This window comes from Oculina patagonica, chromosome 4 (genome assembly GCF_052425735.1).
Source record: "Oculina patagonica isolate OP01 chromosome 4, crgOcupat, whole genome shotgun sequence".
Lineage (NCBI taxonomy): Eukaryota > Metazoa > Cnidaria > Anthozoa > Scleractinia > Oculinidae > Oculina > Oculina patagonica.
In genome coordinates, this window is record NC_135761.1 from 22,741,308 (window position 1) to 22,764,136 (window position 22,829).

At 37.7% G+C, this 22,829-nt stretch overlaps 3 protein-coding genes across 3 annotated transcripts; all 3 read right to left on the bottom strand.

Annotated features, from left to right (window-relative positions):
• Nucleotides 1–411: 411 nt before the first annotated feature.
• LOC144651956 (transmembrane protein 42-like) lies at nt 412–4,825 on the bottom strand. Its single transcript, XM_078512035.1, has 3 exons — nt 4,607–4,825; nt 3,283–3,429; nt 412–1,520 (listed from the first exon to the last, which is right to left on the bottom strand). The coding sequence occupies exons 1-3, from the start codon at nt 4,769–4,771 to the stop codon at nt 1,377–1,379; spliced, it is 456 nt and encodes a 151-aa protein (XP_078368161.1). The 5' UTR covers nt 4,772–4,825; the 3' UTR covers nt 412–1,376.
• Nucleotides 4,826–6,741: 1,916 nt separating this feature from the next.
• On the bottom strand, nt 6,742–12,739 carry LOC144651930 (ER membrane protein complex subunit 8-like). The gene is made up of 6 exons (XM_078512003.1): nt 12,449–12,739; nt 10,733–10,809; nt 9,647–9,716; nt 9,496–9,543; nt 7,826–7,872; nt 6,742–7,218 (listed from the first exon to the last, which is right to left on the bottom strand). Exons 1-6 carry the CDS (start codon nt 12,641–12,643, stop codon nt 7,056–7,058), a joined length of 600 nt encoding a protein of 199 aa, XP_078368129.1. The 5' UTR covers nt 12,644–12,739; the 3' UTR covers nt 6,742–7,055.
• A 1,447-nt stretch (nt 12,740–14,186) lies between these two features.
• Nucleotides 14,187–21,940, bottom strand: LOC144651924 (ras-related protein Rab-2). The gene is made up of 9 exons (XM_078511996.1): nt 21,803–21,940; nt 21,553–21,624; nt 21,323–21,390; nt 19,946–20,028; nt 19,013–19,105; nt 18,204–18,240; nt 17,505–17,579; nt 16,450–16,518; nt 14,187–15,304 (listed from the first exon to the last, which is right to left on the bottom strand). The coding sequence occupies exons 1-9, from the start codon at nt 21,846–21,848 to the stop codon at nt 15,209–15,211; spliced, it is 639 nt and encodes a 212-aa protein (XP_078368122.1). The 5' UTR covers nt 21,849–21,940; the 3' UTR covers nt 14,187–15,208.
• Between the last annotated feature and the right edge of the window lie 889 nt (nt 21,941–22,829).

Consider the following 22,829-nt stretch of genomic DNA (forward strand, 5'->3'; position numbering starts at 1 on the left):
TTTGACGCAAAATGCCTTGCCATGGAAACAGGAAAAGAGGTCAAAGATACCCTTAACTTATTGAGCCTAATAAGTTAACAAATACCCTGTGAAAGTTTGTTCTTAATATATTTTTGTCCAATCAGAATGTCAAAATATTTTGACAAATTTTGAAAAAAAAAATCTTAGTAGAGCTAGAGCTATTTAAACTCCTTAAGTTTAGACTTTCTTGTCTTTGCCATTCTTTTACAGCTAGCCCTCTCAGTACAGCTATTGTATTTTTACAAAAATGTAAGGTGGCTCTGAACCCTACAAATAATTACCTTAATAATTTGTATGTTTCTTTTTGTATGATTCAACAAAAAAATTATATCAAAAACAAAACCTTTTACCAAGTAGTTTTTAAATTATTAACCTTGATGGCAACAAATTTTGACACTATTTGGATTGAAATCTGTTTACTGACAAAAACTCTACTAGTTGACAGTGAACAATTTTCAGTCACACTACAGGGCTAGCTGTAAAAGAATGACAAAGACAAGAAAGTCTAAACTTAGGGAGTCTTTTCCTAGGCTTTCATTAAACTTTAGCATACTAGACCCTCGTTTTACTTAATATAATCCAAATTTTTCAAGAACCTCATTCTCTATTCAGAGTTTGGCATGTCATCTTTCAATATTGTTACGATTAAAATATCATCTTTGTTTGGCACTAGTATGAGAGCTAGCACTTAGGATTAAAACGTGGAGGTTAGTGTCCAAGAACCTGTTTTACCATATTCATCCTTCTGGTATCTTATGGTATAACTTTGGGAAAATCACCTTGGTTTTCTGTTTGAGTGATGTAAAGACAATGCAGTAGCAAGAACCCTGAACTCTTGGCATCTCTGTATTTGTATTTGTATGTAACATTCACTCTCATCCCATTTTGCCTCCCTGATTTGATACAGAATCACAGGAGGTTTAGGGAATCTAAGAGTTGATCACAAACCATTTCCTGTTATGACAGCCCACCATCAGTAGCTTGCTTCATTCAATACATCAAAAATAAAATGTGTAACTCCATCTCTTCACAATTATTGTAAATGTGTGCAGCAAACAAAATGCAATACCACCAGAAGCAAACTTCTTGGCTTGTACTGGATGTCAGATGATTACCCAGGAACAGTCATGTAGTTGTTAGCAACATGGCACCAATCATCCACCACACAAGGCAACTTGCAATATCTTTCAATGCCATCCAACATACAAAATTATACAGCCAGTTAGGAGAAATTAATAGTCCATCACGAAAGCCAATCTTTTTTGCTCTTCCCATTGCCCAGGCAGCCTTATTACATTATACTCCTAGAAGGCAAGCCAGATTGCTGTCAAGCATAGTGCCTTTGCACCAGCCATTTACTCTTTCTTGTCATGAAGGTGATCTTCAGTTAAGGGTGCACTGTTATATTGAATCAAAACCAACCCTGTAAGAATCAGCGACGTGCCTAACCACCATCTCGCAGACAATGCTTCACCAAACAGCAAGAAACCCAGCAGAGCCTGCAAGATAAAAGCTCTTTCAGTTTGGAGCCTTCAAAGTCACTAACACTCCATAATACCAGCCCAGCATACAGACCATTCATTAGCTTGCTTTAGAATCATTAGCTTTAGAATCATTAGTTTGCAGTTTACAGTAGCTCTGATACCTTAAGTTGAAGCTCCTGTAAGCCTCCATGCACGCAACATGTCATACCCTAGGTGATCACTTACAGGAAGTGGTTGCTTGTGAATTGTCAGACCATAGGTGTCTAAGTTTTGAGTTGAATTAGCTTGAATTGAAGTCATTTTGCAAGCTCAATGTACGCACAATTGCATCCTTAAACCCAGAATGCAGTACACTTTCTTTCAAGAACACATCTTTTTGTTTATTTTGGTAAGTTAGTTTGGATGCATGCATACTTTTTCAATGCATACCATTTCAAGTAACAATACTAACGGTGTCTACCAAGCTGGTGACTCATACATCATTATGCCTAGGAGTTGCATAGTATATACAGTCTGCATCAGACATTAGATCTAAGAGCAACATTTGCCATCACATTAGGATTGCACAGCTTCTAATTGCCCAATTTTAACTTATACCTGCCAAATTTTTCTGGGTCAAAGGCGTGAGATTTTTATCCTGAGAGTGCAGGGATTTCCGAAGACGATACGACAAGGTCCGAAGTTTTCTGACTGAGTTCCTTGACAAGAAAAATTTTGGTATATTGCAAAAGTGGTCATTTATGAGAAGACGTCACTTACAAGAAGTGGTCATACATCTTCCTTTACGTTGCTTTTAGTGCAATTCCTTGCGAAAAATTAACAGCTATGATTTATCATTGTAAAAGTAGTGACCGTGAGCTAATTTCTCCTTACAAACAAACCGGTGATTTGTTCAAACAAAGGTCGAGAAATCAGCCTATGATCACCAAGGGGAAACTGCCTCTATACATAATTATAATAAATTATTCCCTTACACTGAGTCCCTGAGTGTTGGGTTATGAATGTGTTGTGTTACTTTTCAGTGAAATTTCTTTATAACAGTTAGTTTATCAACTTTGCAGATACTGGATACTATCATCGTTATTTTTGAGAACCCAGAATGGAAAGCTCGCAATATGTACAGGATTATTATTCAACAAAACCTGCTTAAATGTTTCAATTTAAGGTGATTCCCTACAAAATGGCGGTTCATGTGAGGGAGAGAGAAATCATCGACGCAGTCGGTGACCATCCTTTTTTTCTCTTAGTTCGAAGTAGCGATCAATTCTATAAAATGAAACAGATCATCATGGAGAATAATACATTATCACCAAAAACGTGTACTTTACCACACTCGCAAAGATATAAGGGATAATGTAAATACAAGGTCTTCCGCTCAAACGACGGGACCCCCCTTTTCTTATTTACTACCAAGGTAAACAACCATCTGGAAAAGTGGTTGGAAATCATGAGCCGTTCTATTTCTAGGGAATTACCTTAATTTGATTAGTTTGCAGACTCCAACTCTGTCAGTCAGTCAGTCAGTCAGAGTAGCAAGTACAAATTGATGATATATTCCACTCTTCCAGACCAGTCTGGGTCCACAGTTTTTGTCTCAAAGTTTTTAATCAACTGATCATGCCATGATCACGGCATCACAAATTTCAGCACTTTTAAGTTATTTCATGCCCTTCTTTATGAGTGCTACATAAAGATTTGCCTAAATGATCTAAAATTGTATTTGTTCCCCCTAATTTAGCTTTCTCTTAAAAATATTAATAGAAAGGCAAATACTTACAGTACAAATGAAGTTAGAGCCTGTATTTGTCACAGTTGCTGTGGCTGAAGAGGAAGATCCTCTCAGAGACTTCACAAACAATGTCCACATCAAGGCATTGAAAAAGAACACCAGAAGAAAGGACGATACTCTTGCAATTATAACAATCTAAAATCACATGAGAGCCATGTCAGTAAAAATTATGTCATTATAACAGCAGACTAGTAAATAAATATTTTAGTAAATAAACCAGATCTGCCAAGTCTTCTGCCGGGTTGCACCAGGGGACCCTGTTTTTGCTATAGCATAGGTGTCCTGCATATATACTGGCAGGAGGAGTGTTGTGTTTTGTCAGCTCTAAATGAGCTTACTTTACTATGTGTGTATTACCATCGCTTGCATCTAAGCGAGAACAGTCGCCGCCAGAACATGATCTAATTGGGTGTCAAACGTGACATGATTCGTCATCACAGGTTGAAGTTTGGCAGACCATAACGGCAACTTTCGCGCCAAATGTGGAAAGATTGAATATGAAGACTTCTTCTGACAAATTGATCCTGATCTGTATTGAGATGCATTTGCAGGTTCACTTGAATCACTTCTGGTCTAAAGTTTCGCTTGTTCTCAGTGTTTATGGTGAGCGTTTTGAGCACGAAATTTGACGTTACGGTCTGCTAAACTTCAACGTTTGATGACGAATCATGCCATGTTTGGTACCAAATTAGATCATGTTTTGGCGGCAAGTGTTCACGCTAAGATGCAAGCGACGGTATACACCCATACCATATCATATCGATGTTAAGCTGCATGGGGGAGTGGGGGAGGGGAGGAGGAGGCCGAGTATAGGTGGGGGATTTGACAGCAATTACCTACCCATAGTGGAGACTTCTGACCATTTAGTGGACTGTCTAATAACATCTTATTAAAATTTAGTGACATTTTTGACCATCCATAAATTATATGAACAGAAAGTCTCAGCTTATTTTAAATCGTCTACCTATGCCCAGCCTCCCCTCCCTCCCTCCCCTGTTACCTCTAACGATCAAAGATACAGCAAACAACGTATGGAAGGTACCCGTTAGCTTTAATAGATGGCAACATGGTATTAAAACAAGTGAATAAAATGATATACATGTAAACTCTCGAAGAATGTTCGCGCAAAAAAATCGATGAATCGCGCGGGATCTCCGTTGTTGTTGTGTTGTCTTATTATGCATGGCTTCTGTGCGAAATCATATCATAGATCCTCTTCTATATTAAGCAAACTATAACAAAGCTACGTTACTGTGGTATGTACTGGCATAATCCACGTAAAATGAAAACAATAAGCTAATTTAGAGCTAACCGTTTGACAAGCAGATGAAAGCGTGTCACCATCGAGAAGACTTTGAAGTAAAAAATCGCACCAAAACTTCCTCTGTATTTCTGGAGACATGGCCAGTTTAGCGCAGGTGGACGCTAGAGCTGCACAAAAGCCAGCAGAAACAGCATGAACAAATCCTAACATCATAAACGAGTGTCAATTTTGTCAGTTTTCGTGGCGGAAAAAATTGCGGTTCCTTCAGACACGGAATCTACCAGGCATTCCAAACGCAACCGAGTTGGCCTGGGTTGAGGGAAAGCAACGAACTGGAAACGAACTGTGGAAGATGAAAGAAAAAGAAAGAAACAAGAACATGCAAATGGCAGCTAATGGAATATTGGGTACTTCTGGGGCTACCACGACCAACTGTTTTTTTTTTTTTTAAAGTAAAAAAGAAATTCATTTGTTTAGTTCAAAATTATGCAGAAATGTTTTCAAGTCCCCACTTTGCCCATTCTTTGAATTGAGGGTTCTATCAGGGCTTATATAAAAAGTGGAATATTTTTTTAGAGAATCTATGGCTAAAAATTCCCCAGCCCTGTTGTTGTTTTTTAAATGTAATTGAAGTGTCTCAAGGAAAAGTAATTAAGGGTTTGCTGTTGTCTATAATGCAAGAAGGCGCAGTGGCCTAATAGTTAGTGCACCCAACTCCAGATTGAGCGGTCCGGGTTCCAGCCCCAACAAGACACTTTACTCTCATAGTGCTTCTCTCCACCCAGGTGAATAACGGGTACCGGCGACATTATGCTGGGGGTACCCTGCGATGGACTAGCATCCTATTCAGGGGGGAGTAGAAATACTCTTAGCCACTAAATGCTACAAAAACTGGGATAAGCTCTCGCAGTACGTACAGGCTGCATGGCTCGAGGCTTCTCTTTTTGTCTATAGTGCACTTGATCAAATTTTAGCACATCATTTCTGTTGACACACATCAGGTACCTCATGACAAAACTCCTGAGAGTGAATATGTTGTGGTTCAATTTTACCCTCAGTACAATTTGGTATTTTCCTTCATTTTACATTCATTATAAAATATTACCATACACCAGAACAAAGGAAAATACCAAATTGTACCAAAGGTAAAAATTCCACCACAACCAGAGTTCTATCTAGGATTTTTCGTTTGGGGGAGAAGTTGCGAGTGGCCGAAGGCCACAAGCTTCTAGAGGGGTCCGGATATAAATGGATATGTGCTGAGATGCAATCTGGTGTATTTTGAGACACAACCTTGATATATTTTCACCGTAATTTTATATTGTTTTTTGGTCATCACATGATTAGGTTTTGACAATGTTAGCTCGGCTGAGACGAAGAGTTCCTATTGCGCTATTTATACACTACAAAGAAGTGAATAAAAGAGATAAACAGCGGCAATGTTTCAGTTCTTAACTTATCTTCGTAGCGATGGAAAATTTCTAGATAGCAATGTAACTGCATGTACACTGACCTGAATGATATATTGATTTATCTATGTACTGTATAAATTATCACAATTTTTTTTTTTTTTGGGGGGGGGGGAGCTGGGCTGTTTGGGGGGGAAGCTTCTACCCCTAAACACCTCTAGATAGAACCCTGACAACATATTTACAGGTAACTGAATTTTGAAACACACAATACATATTTAAGTTTAATAAAATCTATAGACTGTGTTGTATTTATAGTTTATTTTCGAAATGGCAAGTATGTATTACAACAACATATAAATTAAAAAAAAGACAACTGATCGATATGAAGTTTGGTACCAGATAAATATCACACAACACTTTAATTCTATGAATTCAAAATAATATCATACTGGTATTGCTTAACAACAAGTGTGCATTAAATTCAAATGAATGACTTAGATTTTTTTCTGAAGATTTTCTCTTTGTCTCTAAAACCAGTTAGCCTGAGATTAATATTGCTAGTACAGCTATAGGATGTTTATATGTCGACCTGTTCCATGTAACTTAGTTCAACGTTCCCAGTAAGAACCTCCATAATTAATAGCCACCAACAGCCAGGACTTTTATTGAAACCCTTGGGGGGAGGGGAGAGTAATGTAGAAGGGAGGGAAGTTAGGAGAAGTATATTGGTAGAAGGTATAAACATTTCCTTGCAAATTCAAAAAAGAATCATTTTATGTCAATTATCAGTTGTTTTATTGGGCCAGCCATATTGAAATGACTTTATTGAAAAGTTCACAGTGTACGTTTTATGACTTCAAAATACTGAGACATCTGTTTCATTCTAGCATCTTTTGGGTTGTGCTCAAAAGACTGCACTAGATCAGAGTTGCTAACTATGGTAAGATGCAAAGATTGGTTCAAGCGACAAAATAAAAATACAAAGACAGAATTCATGATCATATTATATTACTGAATACCTAAAAAGACTTGAGCAGTTGTTTCTGATAGGAATACTTTATATCAGTGACAATAGACAATAACTGTTAAGTCGTGAGTGATATGTCGACTAGTCTATTTATGTCTTTGTTGAGCCAGTCTTGTGTAATGTCATCAAGATGATTGTCAAAGTCTATAAGACTCTGATAAGCTTTTCCTTCTAGAAGCTCTGTAGCAAGTCCAAGTGAGTCTTCTCCACCTTCAAGCAATCTACAAAGAAATATTAAACAGTAATGAGACAGTGTTACATTTATTTACAGTCAAGATGTTTCAACTGACACTTAAATATTTTTTTTAAAAAAACTACCACTGAAGCAGGAAATCTCCCCTAATTCTACAACATAAAAATGTTTCTGAGATCTTATTATGACACAGAAAACATTTTCCAGATTTCTACTTGAGAAATAGACACATATTCCCCTATTTCCCCTCTTTTATTGAGTTATGAAAACATGACTGCAGAAGTTTGGGAGAATTTTAATGCGTTGGGAACAATAATAGTCTCCTTCGCAGCTATTGTTTGGGCTGGAAATGCAACTCTCCCTCCCCCAGGAGTGTTGAGCCCAAACCATGGTTACAGTGAACACTACATTGTATGGGAAAAATAAATCCATATATTTGTTATGACTTCATTTGACTAGCAGAACCAGAATTCTTTTTGCTGCTTCTTCTTTCCCATCCTTTCTTACATCCCAATAGGATTTAAACAACAACTTCGCGAATTGCATTGTTTTGCAGCATGAGAAAAAAATTCTGGCACAGTTGTTGTCAACTGATATCATAATGAAAACTGTCTGTTAACTTCACTGATACATACAGATCTTTGTCACTTTGCTTCCACTTGTTGTCTTGGACTACATAACACTACAAAACACAAAAACAAAATATTACTGCATGTTTAGGAAATAACAAGTTGTCAATAAAAAGTTAATACAGTCGAAGCTCTCATAAGCGGACACCCTCGGGACGCGAAAAAAGTGTCCGCAACTGGAGCTGGCCGCTTACGAGAATGGTTCTTGTAAGCGGCCACTAGAGGTGTAAGGGATAGATAGCTGCTTACGGGAGCTTGCCCAGCTAACATAATGGTAATATGCATGTTGGTGGTGTTTCAAAATTTAACCGGACGTGGATGACGACAAAACAAACACTGAAATATGGTACTGTAATTACAGTAAAATCATTGTGACGAACGGCGATGTGAAGTTAATTGATTAATACAAGATACAGAGGTTTTTTATATGATTTTCTTTGCGGTGTCCGCTTACGGGAGCTTAAAAACAAAGAAAAAGTCTAAGTCGTAATCTCGGAAAGTGTCCGCGGCCGCTTACAGGAATGTCCGCTTACGAGAATGTAAAAATACAGAGTTTGTATGGGAGTAAAAACGGGGTTTCTAACAAGGTGGCCGTAAGTAGAGCTGTCCGCTTACGAGAGTGTCCGTTAAGAGAGCTTCGACTGTACCTTAAAATTCTAGTTATAAGCCCTGGGCTTATACAACTTCGTAAGGGGTTTTGTGTGGGCTTATAAGCAGAGGGGCTTATATCCGGGAGGGCTTATAAGGGGAATAAAAAAAAAGTTTCGAAACGAGCCATGGGAATGTTGTCAAAATAGGTTTTTTTAACTGAAAAGTTAAAAAGGCATAATAAAGCAACATTTAGCCCTGTTCAGTACTGTCATCTGGAAGAGGGGGGCTTATAATCGGATGTATTTTTTTGTTTCCAGGTAGATGGGCCCAGAACCGGAAGAGGGGGGAGGGGGGAGGGGGGTTATATGTCGGGGAGCTTATAACCAGAATTTCACATGTATGCACCTTCACCGAGTTTGATACAATTGCTAGCCCAACAACTCAAGGCTACAATATGCAACTGATGCCTTCAAATACTTGATTCTTCCTCCTCCACATTCTCTTTCCCGCTGCAATGGGGAGTTATTTATATATTGTTATAACCCATCGATTAATTTTCGCGCGCGCTCATTGGACAAAACGCATCACGTGGTACAAAATCAGATGACGGGTATCAGCAAATATACCCCATCGATTTGATATCCGTCGCCCGATTTTGTAGGCAAGCACAAAACAAACGAATGAAGTCACCTTATTCAATTCTAACTTTTGATGAATTCACAGTTATAAAACTACGTAAACCAATCAACTTACATTTGTTTCAACCACAGTTACGCCGGGTTTATTACGTAGGTTTTTTCCTATAAATTTACTGGCGATAAAGCGCGATGAAGAAATTAATCGGAGGGTTATAAAATAAATAAACCCCTTTCTGGCTTGCTGGTATATTGGAGGATAATGCCCTTGGCTGAAAGATTGTCCTCAAAATTTCACAGTTGCCCTCGAAGCTACGCCTCTCGGCCAACTGTTCATTTTTCGACAATCTTTCAGCCTCGGGCATTATCCTCCAATATGCATACCAGCCGCCTGAAAGGGTTTATTTACTAAATACACACATTTATAAAATAATGTGAAATTTTGTTTACCTTGCAAGCTATTTCTTCGCATGGTACAGAAAGTTTTGCATTATCAACCTGTTCAGCAAGAAGAAAGAAAGATCAGTTTGTCACAAAACCTTGTCTATAGTTATCACACAAAGTAAAATAATGCATAAATTGATATAAAATTTGAACTTACCATTAAGATAAAACCATTGTTAAATTGATCACATATTTTCTCAGCAATCTTGTAGCATATTGCATTAGGACTGCAAACAAAAGGCAAAATTATAAAACTGATTGCTCAGGCTTACAAGTGCAGTGTATGACACCATATAAAAACAATAAATTTCCAGAGAGCAACATTATTTTGTACCATTCCACCAATTTCCAAAGGTTGTGCCCTTCCTACATAATGGCCCCACTTAAAGTTGTGTCCACAATTAAGTAACAACGCATATTTGCCTGCCTTCTTTAGACAACTCAACAGAGGATACAAAATGTAATACATGCAATGTGTGTGACCAATTTTGACCAATGACAGTCAAAAATGTGTCTGTGATTCTACAGAGTTCTAAAAACACTCATACAAGCTATACCTGCCAACTCTCATGCCTCGGGGGTGAGTCTCACGCCTGCGAGTTGAAAACTGCGATCTCACGCCAACTCACGCTTACGAACCAATTTCTCACACCTGGTCCAAAATGTGAGTTTTTACAACCAAAGGGGAGACACCTTCCAAAAAATGTAAACTCAAACCAATGCAAAAAACGAAAAGTCCATTTTAAATGAGTAAATGACGATACTTTCTCCAAAATCTCAGAGTTTTGATGAGAAAAGCATTTGGAACGGGGTCGTGTTTAGCAAAACACCTCCACGCACTCGGATCGGGATATGTTCAGGACGTCTTCGGAATACCTCGGACGTCTTCGGGAGGCTTTGGACATTGTCGTATTGTCTTCAGAAATCCTGGCACTCTCAGGATAAAAAATCTCACGTCTTTGAACTAGAAAAAGTTGGCAGGTATAACAAGCACAGTTTAAGTCTTTTAAAATGGACCTTGTAGGGACCACACAAAAAGTGTCTGTTTGAAGCGGGTGTTCATAAAGTGAGGTTTGATTGCAGAGAACTTAAAAGAGTTTTATATGTAAACAATAACACAAGCTAGCAACATGTACTACCCTAAAAGTGCTCTTTCTATTCTCATAGACAATACATCTGTGTTTTTCTAAGTTCTACATGTATAAACATGGAATATGTTTTCTTTACCTTATATTGAACTTACCTATTATCATTGATATGTTCATTAGCTTGGTAATATCCAACTATCTGTAAACCACTCTCTTTACAGTGAATATCAACCTACAGAACAGATGGCCCTGTTAATATATGCAGTACTTTGGACTTTACTCTTTAGTTTTCACAGTTGAGATGATGGAGACAGGGTTAACTAAGTTAAAATTAGTTCAAGGAGTACCACAAATTGTTCTCAATTGTGGTGTACTATGAGACAACCAAGTTTAAGATAATGGGGTTATTTTTACAGTAAATGACTGAAAAATCTGACTAGATGAAAGGGAAGTGATTTACATTGGAGAGGAAGAACTTTCTAGATAAGCATAGGGCCTACAGAACTAGTACATGTATTGTAGAAATAGAAACTTTGTAAAGACTTTAGTTTACGGTCGTTTCAAGACAAAGTCGTTTCGAGACAAGTCGTTTCGAGACAAGTTGAGGTCGATTCAAGACACATGTAAAGTCGATTCAAGACAAACTGAAATTGCTTCAATTCAGAAGTAAACTTGAGAAAAGTGCAGAATAACTGTTTTAGTTTTGTAATTTTGGTTATCTTTGTAACAAATAAGCTAAAATTCGCAGAAGCGACTCGATCGATCGACATAAATAAAATCTGCACAGAAGCCATCTAATAAGTTGTAATAACTCGTAACTCGGTAACTCTTGTTAACAGTCGTGATGTGATTTGTGTTTCTTGATCGTAGGCATAACATCTGAAGTTATAGAAGAAGTCTCAAAAATATATTTAGACAAACTCTTTTGTAAATAAACATAACCAAAACTCAGTCTCATTTGTGTGTACGTTTCATTTATTATATAACGGAGGTTTATGTTCGCTCGAGCGAGTATCTTCGAAGGTTTGTTTGGTCATTAATACAGTATAGTATACTTTGTATCGAAAGGACTTCAAGCAATGGAGCTTGTCTGGAATTGACTTTACATGTGCCTTGAATTGTCCTTGACTTGTCTCGGAACGAGGGCCATTCCAAAAAAAATTTACACCCCCCCCGTTGACGAATTTTTCTTAAGAGGTCTAAAATATGTCGGCACCTTTGATTCTTTCTGAGGGGGTAAGTAAAAAATGAGCAAAAAGTGGTCTTTTTTCTGATGGGGTTAAGAAAAAATCGGATTTTTCTGAGGGGGGCATCATGTCGGCACTTTGATCTTTTTTTCTTAGGGGGTAAATTTTGACCTACCTCGTCAACAGGGGGGGGTGTGGATATAAAATGGAATGGCCCCGACTTTATCATGAAACGACCGGAAACCCATTTGAGATAAGGTAAGATAAGATTTTATTTGCCACTCCACTAACCCTAACCCAAAACTCATTGACCTAGCGAGCTCAAGCTGTTAGCTTAGGTCTTACTAGCTAATTTGACAGTCTTGATTGGTACATTACTGGCAAATTTTGATTATTCTAATTAGCAGCAACACTAAGATGATGGCAAAGGGATGGGTCTGTTGGCACCATACATGACTGATTGTAAAGTGCAAAATAAAAAAATCCTTTTCCTCCCTTGGGAGCCACCGTAATAAGTCTAAATCTAAACCAAACAAATGTTTAAATTTAAAATTTAGGGTGACTCATATATTGGCTGACACATCTCTGACATGACCACGACAACACGAACAACTACAGAAAATTGATTTTCAATAAAATGGTTACAAAAACGAGCCAACAGAAAAAAATTAAAGTAAATCTTACCCTTGCCAGGGCAACTTCAAGCATCGGTGCCAAACCAAGGCAAATATGAAACAAAGGAATGGCATCTAGCACATAGATTTCACCATCTTGAGTGGTTTCGTTGCCTAAAAGAACTCCATTCACGGCCTTGTGGGGGTATTTCGAGGTGTGTAAGAGGATCTTGGCGTATGCCCTCGGTGACACTTGAAGTTTCATTGTCTTGATGTTACTCTTAAGGGCTCCAATTCATAATCAGAGCTGCCGAACTTCTATTGTAAATTTGTCCGCCATGATGATTCAGGACTGCGTGGTCCTGAGTAACCGCGCCAAAGCTGTCATTTATATATTATTTTAAAATTTATTATTTATTTCTTGGTTCAATAGACGCGACAGTGGCGGGGGATGGGTAGGGGGGATTTCAATTCTATTCTTTTTACTTCGATCAATATTAACGACTGTGTTCGTGATTCACTGCTTCTTTTTGGCACAAGTACCGGTAATTTGTCCTTCAAAGCTTGCGAGTAGTGCATGTGAATTAGTGCCCAGATTGGTATAATAACCTGAGGTCATGCCGACCCTCCCAGGGAACAAGGGAACACAGCCATAAAATAATTGGGAACGAGGGAACAAAAGGAAAAGGAAAAGTCGTGCTCCTGATATTTTAGGGACAGGGATCACAAAAGTCGACAAAATGCTTTCAGGGAACAGGAAACAGAAACAGGAAGTGTTTTGGGGAACAAGGGTCCTCTCCATTTAAAAAAAAGGCCTGATCGCAGGTTACGATTGGTACAGTAAAAATTCACCGTAATAGAGTCTGACGTTTTTTGGCTTGGTTTTGAGGTAAAGGGGAAGGGGGCTAAAATGCGAGGAGAAGCCATAATAAAATTTCCTTTACCAAAAAAGGGAAGGCATATCAGAGAGGTTCATTTGAGGGGGGGGGGGGGGAGGGGGGAGCTTAACAGGGGATTTATGGTATGCTATAAATTTTTTGACATGTCAAGACTGAAAACAAAGATACATTTAACAAAGTACAATGATCTTATTAGATACTTATGGATCTGCAGAATTTCTTACTTAGGGTTTTAAACTTGGTATCATGCAGCCTTCTTTTTTTCTTAATATACTCCTTGATACTTGTTCAGATGCAAGATTGCTATTAAACGCTTAGGGTAAGGTAGCAGCTCTCTCTAGCATGGAGGGCTAAATAGTTCAACAGATCAATAGAATGAATGACAGGAACAATGCCCCTGGCTCCCAAAACATGTTGCAACAAGCTTACAAGAACTGCTACACTACAGAATGCTAAATTCCTCTCGAAAATCCTCCCCTGATTGTAAAAGGTAAAGTCTGTGTCCAAGCCAAGTGGCCCATACTGCTGGAGCTTATCCTGGTTTCCGTAGCACTAAGCAACTAGAAGTATTGCTACTCTGTCTCCCCCCTGGATGGGATGCTAGTCTATCGCAGGGTTACCGCCCAGCAGTTAATTTGCCGGTACCCATTTATACACCTGCGTGGAGAGAGACACTGTGAGAGTAAAGTGTCTTGACCAAGAACACAATGCAGCTCCCCAGCCAGGCCTCGAAGCCGGGCTGTTCGACTTGGAGTCGGGCGCACTAACCATTAGGCCACCACGCCTCCCCCTGATTGTAAGCCATCAAAAATCTTTTCCAAGGTTCGTTATCTCTAGGGGATAATCAAAAGAACTGCACTGCCTTTTATCCCCCGTCAGGTTTTCAAAACAATCAACAAAACATTTAAACTTGGTTATAGGCATTCTTTATTGCACAGATACAGCAACACATTAATATTTTCTATGGACACTTCTACAATACTCATTAATAAAGGGCACTGTAAACTTAAATGCGATGGCAAAGAAAAACATGCACCGCATTGTATTTTGATAGTATAAAGAAACCTTGAATTAATTCTCAGATAAAACAAATTGCCACCCTTGTAAGAGTTTTGATTTAACCTTTACGAGGTCTCAAGTCATTTTAGTCAACTGCATAGCGGTATTTTACACTGGATTAATATTTCACAGCTCAAAAGGCACATTGCCGAACATGACTAATACATTCTTGTAGAAAATAAACTACATCAAACAAACTGTTGTTTAGATTGAATTAGCTCTATACAAAGCTACCTGTCTTGGAATGGAGGAAAATTTCAAAAATTAACAGTGCATTTTGTAAAAATCTCTTACAATTAATTAACTGACAACCAACGTCAGTCTACATCAGCAGAGCCCCCTGCACTGTCCCATTTCTAGCTTCTTGGTGTTGTTTCGTAAAAATGCAACAAATTAATAGGGCACTATCACTTTCAAGGGAAAAAAGTCTAGAAAATGTATGAAACCAGTAAGGAGGATTTGTCCACATATCAACATACAAATTCTCATTACTAGTTTCCATACATTTGTAAAGGATCAGTTGAAAGAATTTGTTTGTTGATCAAATCAATCAGTTAAAACTGCCGTCTATGAGATGACTAATATCACCAACCAAAACAACCAAGAAGCTAGTAATTAACTAAGAATATAGGAGGTTCTGCTGGCAGACCTAATGCAGTCATCCAACACTCCACCCTTCCTTACAGAAAATTTAACAGTTTTAAACCATTCCACATTATTACCGTTGTCTGACTTTCATTACAGTTGCACTATCAATCAAGCTTTCTTGTCTCTTTGAAATTGTATCAAGAGATTCAATTCAAAGTTGTTGTTTTAAGATTCATGGTGAAAATAAATTGGACAGTTTATTCAGAGCCTGACGTGACCCTGCTTTAGCAACAGCCTCCGCTGTCTTGAGCTCGGCCGCCTCCCAAAGGTACTGAAGGGTTGGACGGTGAATGTTGTGGACCGATCTTGATTCCATTAGCCTGGAAAGTAAAAGTCAATGTCAGAGTTAAATTCTTGTCTTCTTTCTGGGAAAAGTTAATAATTTTTTTTGTTCATATGAACAGGGTCGAGTAAAAATAGGGTCAGAACTGCATTCGAGCCTAGTGGCCCATCAGGCTGGAGCGTATTCCAGTTTCCTTAGCATTAAGCAACTATGAGTATTTCTACTTCCCCCTGGATAGGATGAAAGTCCATTGCAGGGTTAACCTCAGCATTAAATTTGCAGGTACCCATTTATACACCTGGGTGGAAAGAGGTACTATGAGAGTAAAGTGTCTTGCCCAAGAACACCACAACACCATGACCCCAACCAGAGCTCACAACCACACCGCTCGATCTGATTTATACACCTGGGTGGAGAGAGGCACTATGAGAGAGGATTGGCCAGGGCTCAAATACAGACTGCTCTATCTGGAGTCCAGCGCGCTAACCATTAGGCCACTGCACATCTCATCCATATAGACACAGTTAGTGGTCTAATACATGTGGGTAATGCAACAGACTCCACTGTGTCTACCGTCGATTGCATCTACCTGTGAATGCACGCGCTTAAAACATGTTTTCAAATGACGTCAAACGTCAGCGTTTCAGGTGTCAAACTTTGAATTTTAGCAGACCGAAACGCGAACTTTTGCACTCAAAATACTCACCATAAACACTGAGCACGGCGAAACTTTACCCTAGAAATGATTCAAGTGAACCTGTGTATGCATATCGACACAGATCAGCATCAGTTTCTCAGAAGAAGTTTTTTATATCTAATCTTTCCGCCATTTCGAAACCGGAATGTGTTAAACTTTCGGCGCGAAAGTTGCCGTTACGGTCTGCTAAACTTCAAAGTTTGACACCTGAAACGCTGACGTTTGACATCATTTGAAAACATGTTTTTGGCGCGTGCGTTCACAGGTAGATGCAATCAACAGTATGTTGTGTTCTTGGGCATGACACTTAACCCCCAGTGTTTCTCTCCATCCAGGAGTTATGATGGGTACTTGTCGAAGTAGCTTTGCAAATATATTCAGAAACTAGCAACCCATCCAGCAGGGGCTACATAGATTGAAGAACTAATTTAAAAGTCTTAAAAGAATAAAGTGTTCAACATTCCACAACACAAAAAAGAACTTACCTCATTGTTGATATCAAAAACACCTTCCTGGATTTTTTGGTAGATTTCCTTAGCTGTGTTGATGAAGGCCTAAGAGGCGCAAAAGAACAATTTGTATGTTAGAATTATAGAAAGGTGAACAATAAATGTTGCAGATCATACTCTAGTGTGATGAAAAGAGACAAAAGAACACCTCTGGTACCTGGGTAAGCAAGTATGGCCCAGGTTACAAATCTCTAATCAAATAAAATTGCCAACTGGATCGTGCTTAAGCATACACTATCAAGTTATGGTGCACGTGGGAAGTTTGGAGAGCACAAAAGAAGCGTAAGAGTTGCTCGAGGCGATAGCCGAAAGCAACTCCAGCTTCTCAAGTGCTCTCCCACATATACTATAACTCGTTATAGTACACCACTAAATTTTCTCCAATTCTGATTGGTTTAAATTGAACACGTGACGCGATAGTGCCCGTCCGCCAGAGGGCACTATCACCCATAGTGCCCTCCCGAGAAAAATGCCCGGATTGATAGTGCCCGCCCGTGACTTTTTTTTTTTGTAAACAAGCGTGCCTGCAGACAAAAAAAACCAACCAAATTTACTGCATTTCGTGGGTTTCTTGTTTGCTTTTGTTTCGTTTGTTAAATTTCGGCTTTCAATTGTGTTTTTTATCCTGAAAAGTAAAAATAATTCACGATGCTCGTTTTTGTATGTGCGCGCGGAAGAAAATTTAGTGGTAAACAATAAAGACAATAGAGTGTTTCTGTCTCGGAACTATCCGTCTGATAGTTGCCCCTTGGAAATTTGATGTTCTTAAAAATAGCAGCTTATCAAGTGCTCTCCCACATATACTATAACTCGATAGTGCACAGCTTAAAGTATAAGCCAATTGTTTTAATTTATAACATTGCCAGTGGAAATGTAGATCTAAACTCTGGCCAAAAACTCGCACACAAGAAAAAAATCTGGCAAAGGGATTTGCTCACGCTTTCAGCCTGCACTGTTGGATTTTGTGCATGCTCGCATATACTGAATTTAATTGCGTGCGTCTGCTAGCTATGTTAAAAAAAGCATCTCACCTCTTCTACATTTGCTGCAGTCTTTGCAGAGGTTTCCATGAAAATGAGGCCATGCTCCCGAGCAAAAGCTTCACCCTGAGAAAAAAAAGAAACCACAATTAAAAAAGAAAAGACATCAACCTCCATGTGTGAGAGCCAAAATATAAAAAATAGTTGAGCTGAGGAAAGTAAATCTTCAGAATTCTATTTTATTGTGCTTCTGTTCAGTTACTGTTATCAGGACTGCAAATAACAGTCAGTTATCGAACATTGGCCAGCCAAAATTTGCTCACGGCATTGTGTGGTCAGACATAATATCCGGACAAATTTTTGATTGTTAATCATTTTACGGCAACGATGAATACTAATAAGCAACAGAAGTGCAAAGAGATTGCTGGGAAAGCGAGAGCTCGGTAATTTTAAGGGAACAAAATTCGACCTTTTGTTTTTGGTGATGCCCGACCACAATTTTGTTTTGTCCGACCAAGATGGTGACTTAGTAGGACATATGTCCTTTCAAGTAATAAAAAAAAAATATATTTGCAGCCTTGTGTTATGATAAGAACAAACAGTGATCAATGTGTTCAAGTTTAGTAGAATACAAAATGTTAAATAATTTATAAGTTTCTGATGTTTCATGGCTTCCCTTTAAGGCTGTTGTTTCATGCAAAATAAAAATTATGCAATGTTCAAACAGTACATGCTTGAAGTTAAGTTTACCTCTTCTTTCCTAACATCTCGACGTGCTTCAAGATCACTATGGAGGTAAAAGATACTTGTTAATACAAAAAGCATCGTCAAACAGCCAGTAGAGTAAAACTTTTAAGCTTGTCTAACACAACCTTAAAAAACGTGTAAGACATATCTGCATACAGTTTAACTGAACATGTGTTTATTAATTAATCCTATTGCTACAAATGACCAGTAAACTAGCCAAACGTGCCAGCTACCACAACTCTGGTTGAAATAATGAACTCTAATTTTTAGAAAATAAACTCATGCAGTAAAACATGAAAGGATAAAAGTACATGGTGTAAACACAACATTTGACAATTTGTGTTTATGAATGGAACAATGAAGAAGCATCAAAAAACAACAGTTTAGAGAAAGTATCTTCAAGATGAAACAAGATTGAAATAGAAACGCCGTATGTTGTTTACTTTTCTGTGGCATGGATGTGCTGAAGAAGAAATCTTGAAGAGAAAAAACGAACAAAGAAACAAAACAAGGGTAAAGCAACACTTTCCCACTCTCTGTCAATTTCTTTGAATGAAACGTCTTGACATTTTGACACCCACATTCTGACATTACAACATTCTCTTTAAAGGTATGTATTCCATTAGTTAGTTTGTGCGACATTCAATCATGTGTTTGAAAATTTACTTCCTTTATTATCAGCACAAAATTGCCATTTGTTAATATTTTACACCTGGTGTTCTAGTCAATTTTTTTCTCATGAACTCCCATTGTGGTAGAGAAAATGGTTATTATTTTTTTTTTTTTTTACTGTAGTGCATTTTAACGTTTACCTCTTGTTTCCAATCAACATAATGACCATGTTAGAACTAGAATGTTGCCGAGCATCTTCGAGCCATGTTGTGAGATGGTTGAACGTGTCTCTCCTGCAAAAACAAGATGCAATGCTTTCATTAAAAAAGTTCAGATATTTCATTTCAAAACAATACTCCTTTTGGTTATTTATCGGAATTGTAAATGGGATTTACAGTTAATGTACAATCCCAACTAGATTAACATAAAACTGAACATTTTGACTGCAAAGCCACATGTGTTTTTCTGATATTCCCTGACAATGATTCGATAGGTGAAAGTATTTGGTTATGACTAAATTTGTTAAAAGACTTGAAAGGTTTTGGAGTCCTGTTTATTGAACTATTGTTTGCTATTCCATTAGCATGTACAGAGCTCTTTTGACAGATACAGAAGAGACAACAGTCTGTTTGAATGCCAATAAGTTACTTATTGATCAGTTGAGTCTTTGAATATCCCTCCAAGTATGTGCAATACATGCATCTCATTTACTTAAACCTTGTGTGAAAACAACAATTCTTTGCATTAAACAAATTAGAAAACAATTTTCATTTTGTAACAAAAGTTAACTGAGATAAAAAAATTTATGCTGTTTCCAATTTCCTGATTCCATTTTTTGGGATTACAAACTGTAATTTTTAACAGTTTGTAATCACAACAAAAACTAAAATTGGAATCAGGAAATGATCTCATTCCGGTCTCTTTTTGAATTCCCACGCAAATGATCATGTTGTGTGACCTCACTGGTGAAGTGAGTGAGTAAAATTTTACTGTGGTTTCTCTACATATGTCTTCCTATTGCCAGATACATGTACCATCAATTTTAATACTGTATTCCAAATCGGTTTGAGATTTGATGGTGACAGGTTAGTAAGTCAAGGTTTTGTAAAACATTCATGTAAGGTATTACCCACCGTGTGATGTCATAAACTAACAAAGCTCCGGCAGCTCCACGGTAGTATGAACGTGTGATAGAACGAAAAGACTCTTGACCAGCCTATAAATACAACATAATACTATACAATGCTATAACCTTACTATATGTACATTCAAAAGTCAACTTTCTAAAGAAATCCTATCAGCAATAGACTCTTTACTCAATAGGATCGCTCATTTTGAAAATGGGGCAAACATGGCTAAAATGCAGTATTTGTCTAAAAAAAACTAAAATCCAATGTTGACCAATTTCAAAAAATGTTACGAACAGGAGATTTTATAAACAGAGAATGATAAACCCAAAGTTTACATTTTCCACGCATTTATCGGCAAAACCCAGTCAAAGTCTTCATGCAGGGAAATTTACAAATGAATAACTAGAAAAATTATTTCTTGATTCTTATACATCTACATAATGTTTTCTCATTTCTCATCCACACAGGCAATGTTTGCCTTATTCTATAAGGTCTACAGACCATTGGATAAGTGAAGATTGCTGATAACAAAATGTAGCCCTGTTTCAGGCAACAGTCAATTTTACCAAAGGGGGAAATCTCAATGTAGATTTATGATTTTCTTACTGCACAACCGAAGTTTAGTTTTGTGTTTTAGCTACAGGTGTAAATATTCTGAGATGTGACCTTCCTTTGTTCTTAAAAAAATAATGAATGATTCAGGAAATATAGATCCAGGAACTAATTGTGTAAACATGAGCTACAACTACAAAAAAACCTATAATCTTCAAATCCAAACACTTCTGATAAATTCACAACAGAGCCAAGATTGTTAGTATGTAAAAGTTTTGACTATATAGATAAAAAGAAATACTACTTTTTTGAAAAGAAAAATTAAATCTGACATAATTGAATCCCATGCTCTTTCTCAATTTGCCTGGAAGTAAAAAAAAACACGCTGCAAGGATATTGGCCTGCAGGGAATACAAGTGTTTTTCATCATTGAATTAAAAGAATTACCGGTGGACAGCAATTTAATTCATTCGAAAAACCGACAAAAAAACTGACATCTAAGTTGAATACAAATTGACAGGAAGAGCATAAGAGGGATGTCAAAAGAATACTCGCTAAACAAAAATTGAAATAGTTTGTGAAATATATACAAGCTTCTTGGCAGTTTACGTTTTCGATCGTTCTTGAGTAAGTGGATTTGATGTGGCTTTCAATCAAAAACCAAGATTGAACGCAGATATAGCACAACAAAATCACACATTTCATACAAAGAAAAGTCCACAAAAATGCGTCGCATTTTTAATCTATTGATAAGCTATCGTTCCTTTCAAAATTTCTTTGTAAGCTTACACGATGTCGCGAAAAGATTTTCAAATTCAATAATCTTACCGTATCCCAAATCTGCAGTTTTATTTGTTTGCCATCGATAGTAATCATTCTAGCTCCAAATTCAACTCCTGGACGAAATAAGAAATGTTTAAAATTACTAACACGCAGTCACAAGCACAAAGGAAAATGTGAAAGTTTACGTAAAGATATCATCATTCGTGATCAATAAACTCCAACTGGACGCCGGTTGCTTTCAAAGACATAACGCCATTTTTCTACACAAAACTTACCTATTGTGAGGTCATGTACAGGTTGGAAACGTTTGTCTGTAAACTGCAGTAGAAGACATGATTTCCCAACTCCTAGATCAACGAAAAACGACCAAAGCAGTCAAACACTGAGAACAAATGATCTTGAAAACCACAATACGATCAATGGCGTCCATTTTTGATCTTTCAAATGGGCTCCGAGTTTGACGCGTATTCTCACAAATACCACTGCAGAAAAACGAATAAAAGTCTACCATAATATCTCACTGACCTGTATCTCCTATAATAATGTACTTAAAAAGATATGCGTAAGACATTTTAACGATTGAATCTCGAGTTTTCTTTCTTTCTCTTCCACTGTTTATGATGTCATTCCTAACTTATTTATGAGAGCGCGAATGCACATGCGTATGACGTCACCTGGCATGGCCACGTAGCACCGTTCGCCTCAGGCCCTCTCTAGGGCTTTCCACAAGTTGCTCGAGATTTCCCAAAAGGTTGCCCGTAATTTCTCAAAAAGTTGTTTGAAAAATCCAAAAAGGTGTCTTTTGCTTAATAAAAGTTGCCCCAAAAAATCCAAAACGCTGCTTTTTTTTGGAAAATTTCTCGACATATATTCCCTTTGAAGGTAAGATTTCTAAGCAGTTTTATGCAATTTCACTGCAAAGGAATTATCTTAATAACATTTTAAGGCGAAAATATGTTAAATAACAAGGATTTCTTTCACTGTTTAAATGCAGAATGAGCCGAAAGTTGAAACGTCTTCGGATGTTCCTCGAAAATCTTCGGAAAACTTCGTTTATCTTCGGAAACGTTCGTATGGCCCTCGAACAACACTCGGACAATCTTCGGAGATCTTCGGTCTAGAAATTATTCAAAATGCAACAAGTTGCTCAAGAAGAAAAAAGTTGCTTGAAGGGGAAAAAGTTGCTCGAGATATGAAAAGTTGCCAAAAAGTTGCCGAGCAACTTGTGAAAAGCCCTAGACCTCTCTAAGCGAAGACTCCTCACTCAGAGAATTTTGTGCAAAAACCATCGTAACATTTCGAATAAGTTTGCACAAACAAATGATTGAATTTGATAGCTTTGACCAGACCTTCTAAACCAAAACGACACAAAGAAAATCACTTCCGGCTTCCTTTCTGTCCAGATCACCAGCCAACGTTTTTTTTGTCGCACCATTATGAGACGAGCTGCAGGAAAAGTTCTAAGCCTAGTTAGTTTCTAAAGAAATTTTTGTGCTGCGTCCGCCAGGAAGTAAAACGCTGAGCTAATTATCATCTTGGACGTTTCGCAATT

Excerpts from the sequence above, each read along its gene's own strand:
- LOC144651956 (XM_078512035.1), bottom strand. The coding sequence starts at position 4,771 with ATGATGTTAGGATTTGTTCATGCTGTTTCTGCTGGCTTTTGTGCAGCT. Across the intron at positions 3,430-4,606 it reads TTTCATCTGCTTGTCAAACG|ATTGTTATAATTGCAAGAGT; the intron begins GTTAGCTCTAAA and ends ATGTGATTTTAG. Across the intron at positions 1,521-3,282 it reads GCTCTAACTTCATTTGTACT|GCTCTGCTGGGTTTCTTGCT; the intron begins GTAAGTATTTGC and ends TTTATCTTGCAG.
- LOC144651930 (XM_078512003.1), bottom strand. The coding sequence starts at position 12,643 with ATGAAACTTCAAGTGTCACCGAGGGCATACGCCAAGATCCTCTTACAC. Across the intron at positions 10,810-12,448 it reads TTGAAGTTGCCCTGGCAAGG|GTTGATATTCACTGTAAAGA; the intron begins GTAAGATTTACT and ends TCTGTTCTGTAG. Across the intron at positions 9,544-9,646 it reads ACAATGGTTTTATCTTAATG|GTTGATAATGCAAAACTTTC; the intron begins GTAAGTTCAAAT and ends CTTGCTGAACAG.
- LOC144651924 (XM_078511996.1), bottom strand. The coding sequence starts at position 21,848 with ATGTCTTACGCATATCTTTTTAAGTACATTATTATAGGAGATACAG. Across the intron at positions 20,029-21,322 it reads AACTGCAGATTTGGGATACG|GCTGGTCAAGAGTCTTTTCG; the intron begins GTAAGATTATTG and ends TTGTATTTATAG. Across the intron at positions 15,305-16,449 it reads TTTTTGATATCAACAATGAG|GCTAATGGAATCAAGATCGG; the intron begins GTAAGTTCTTTT and ends TTTACTTTCCAG.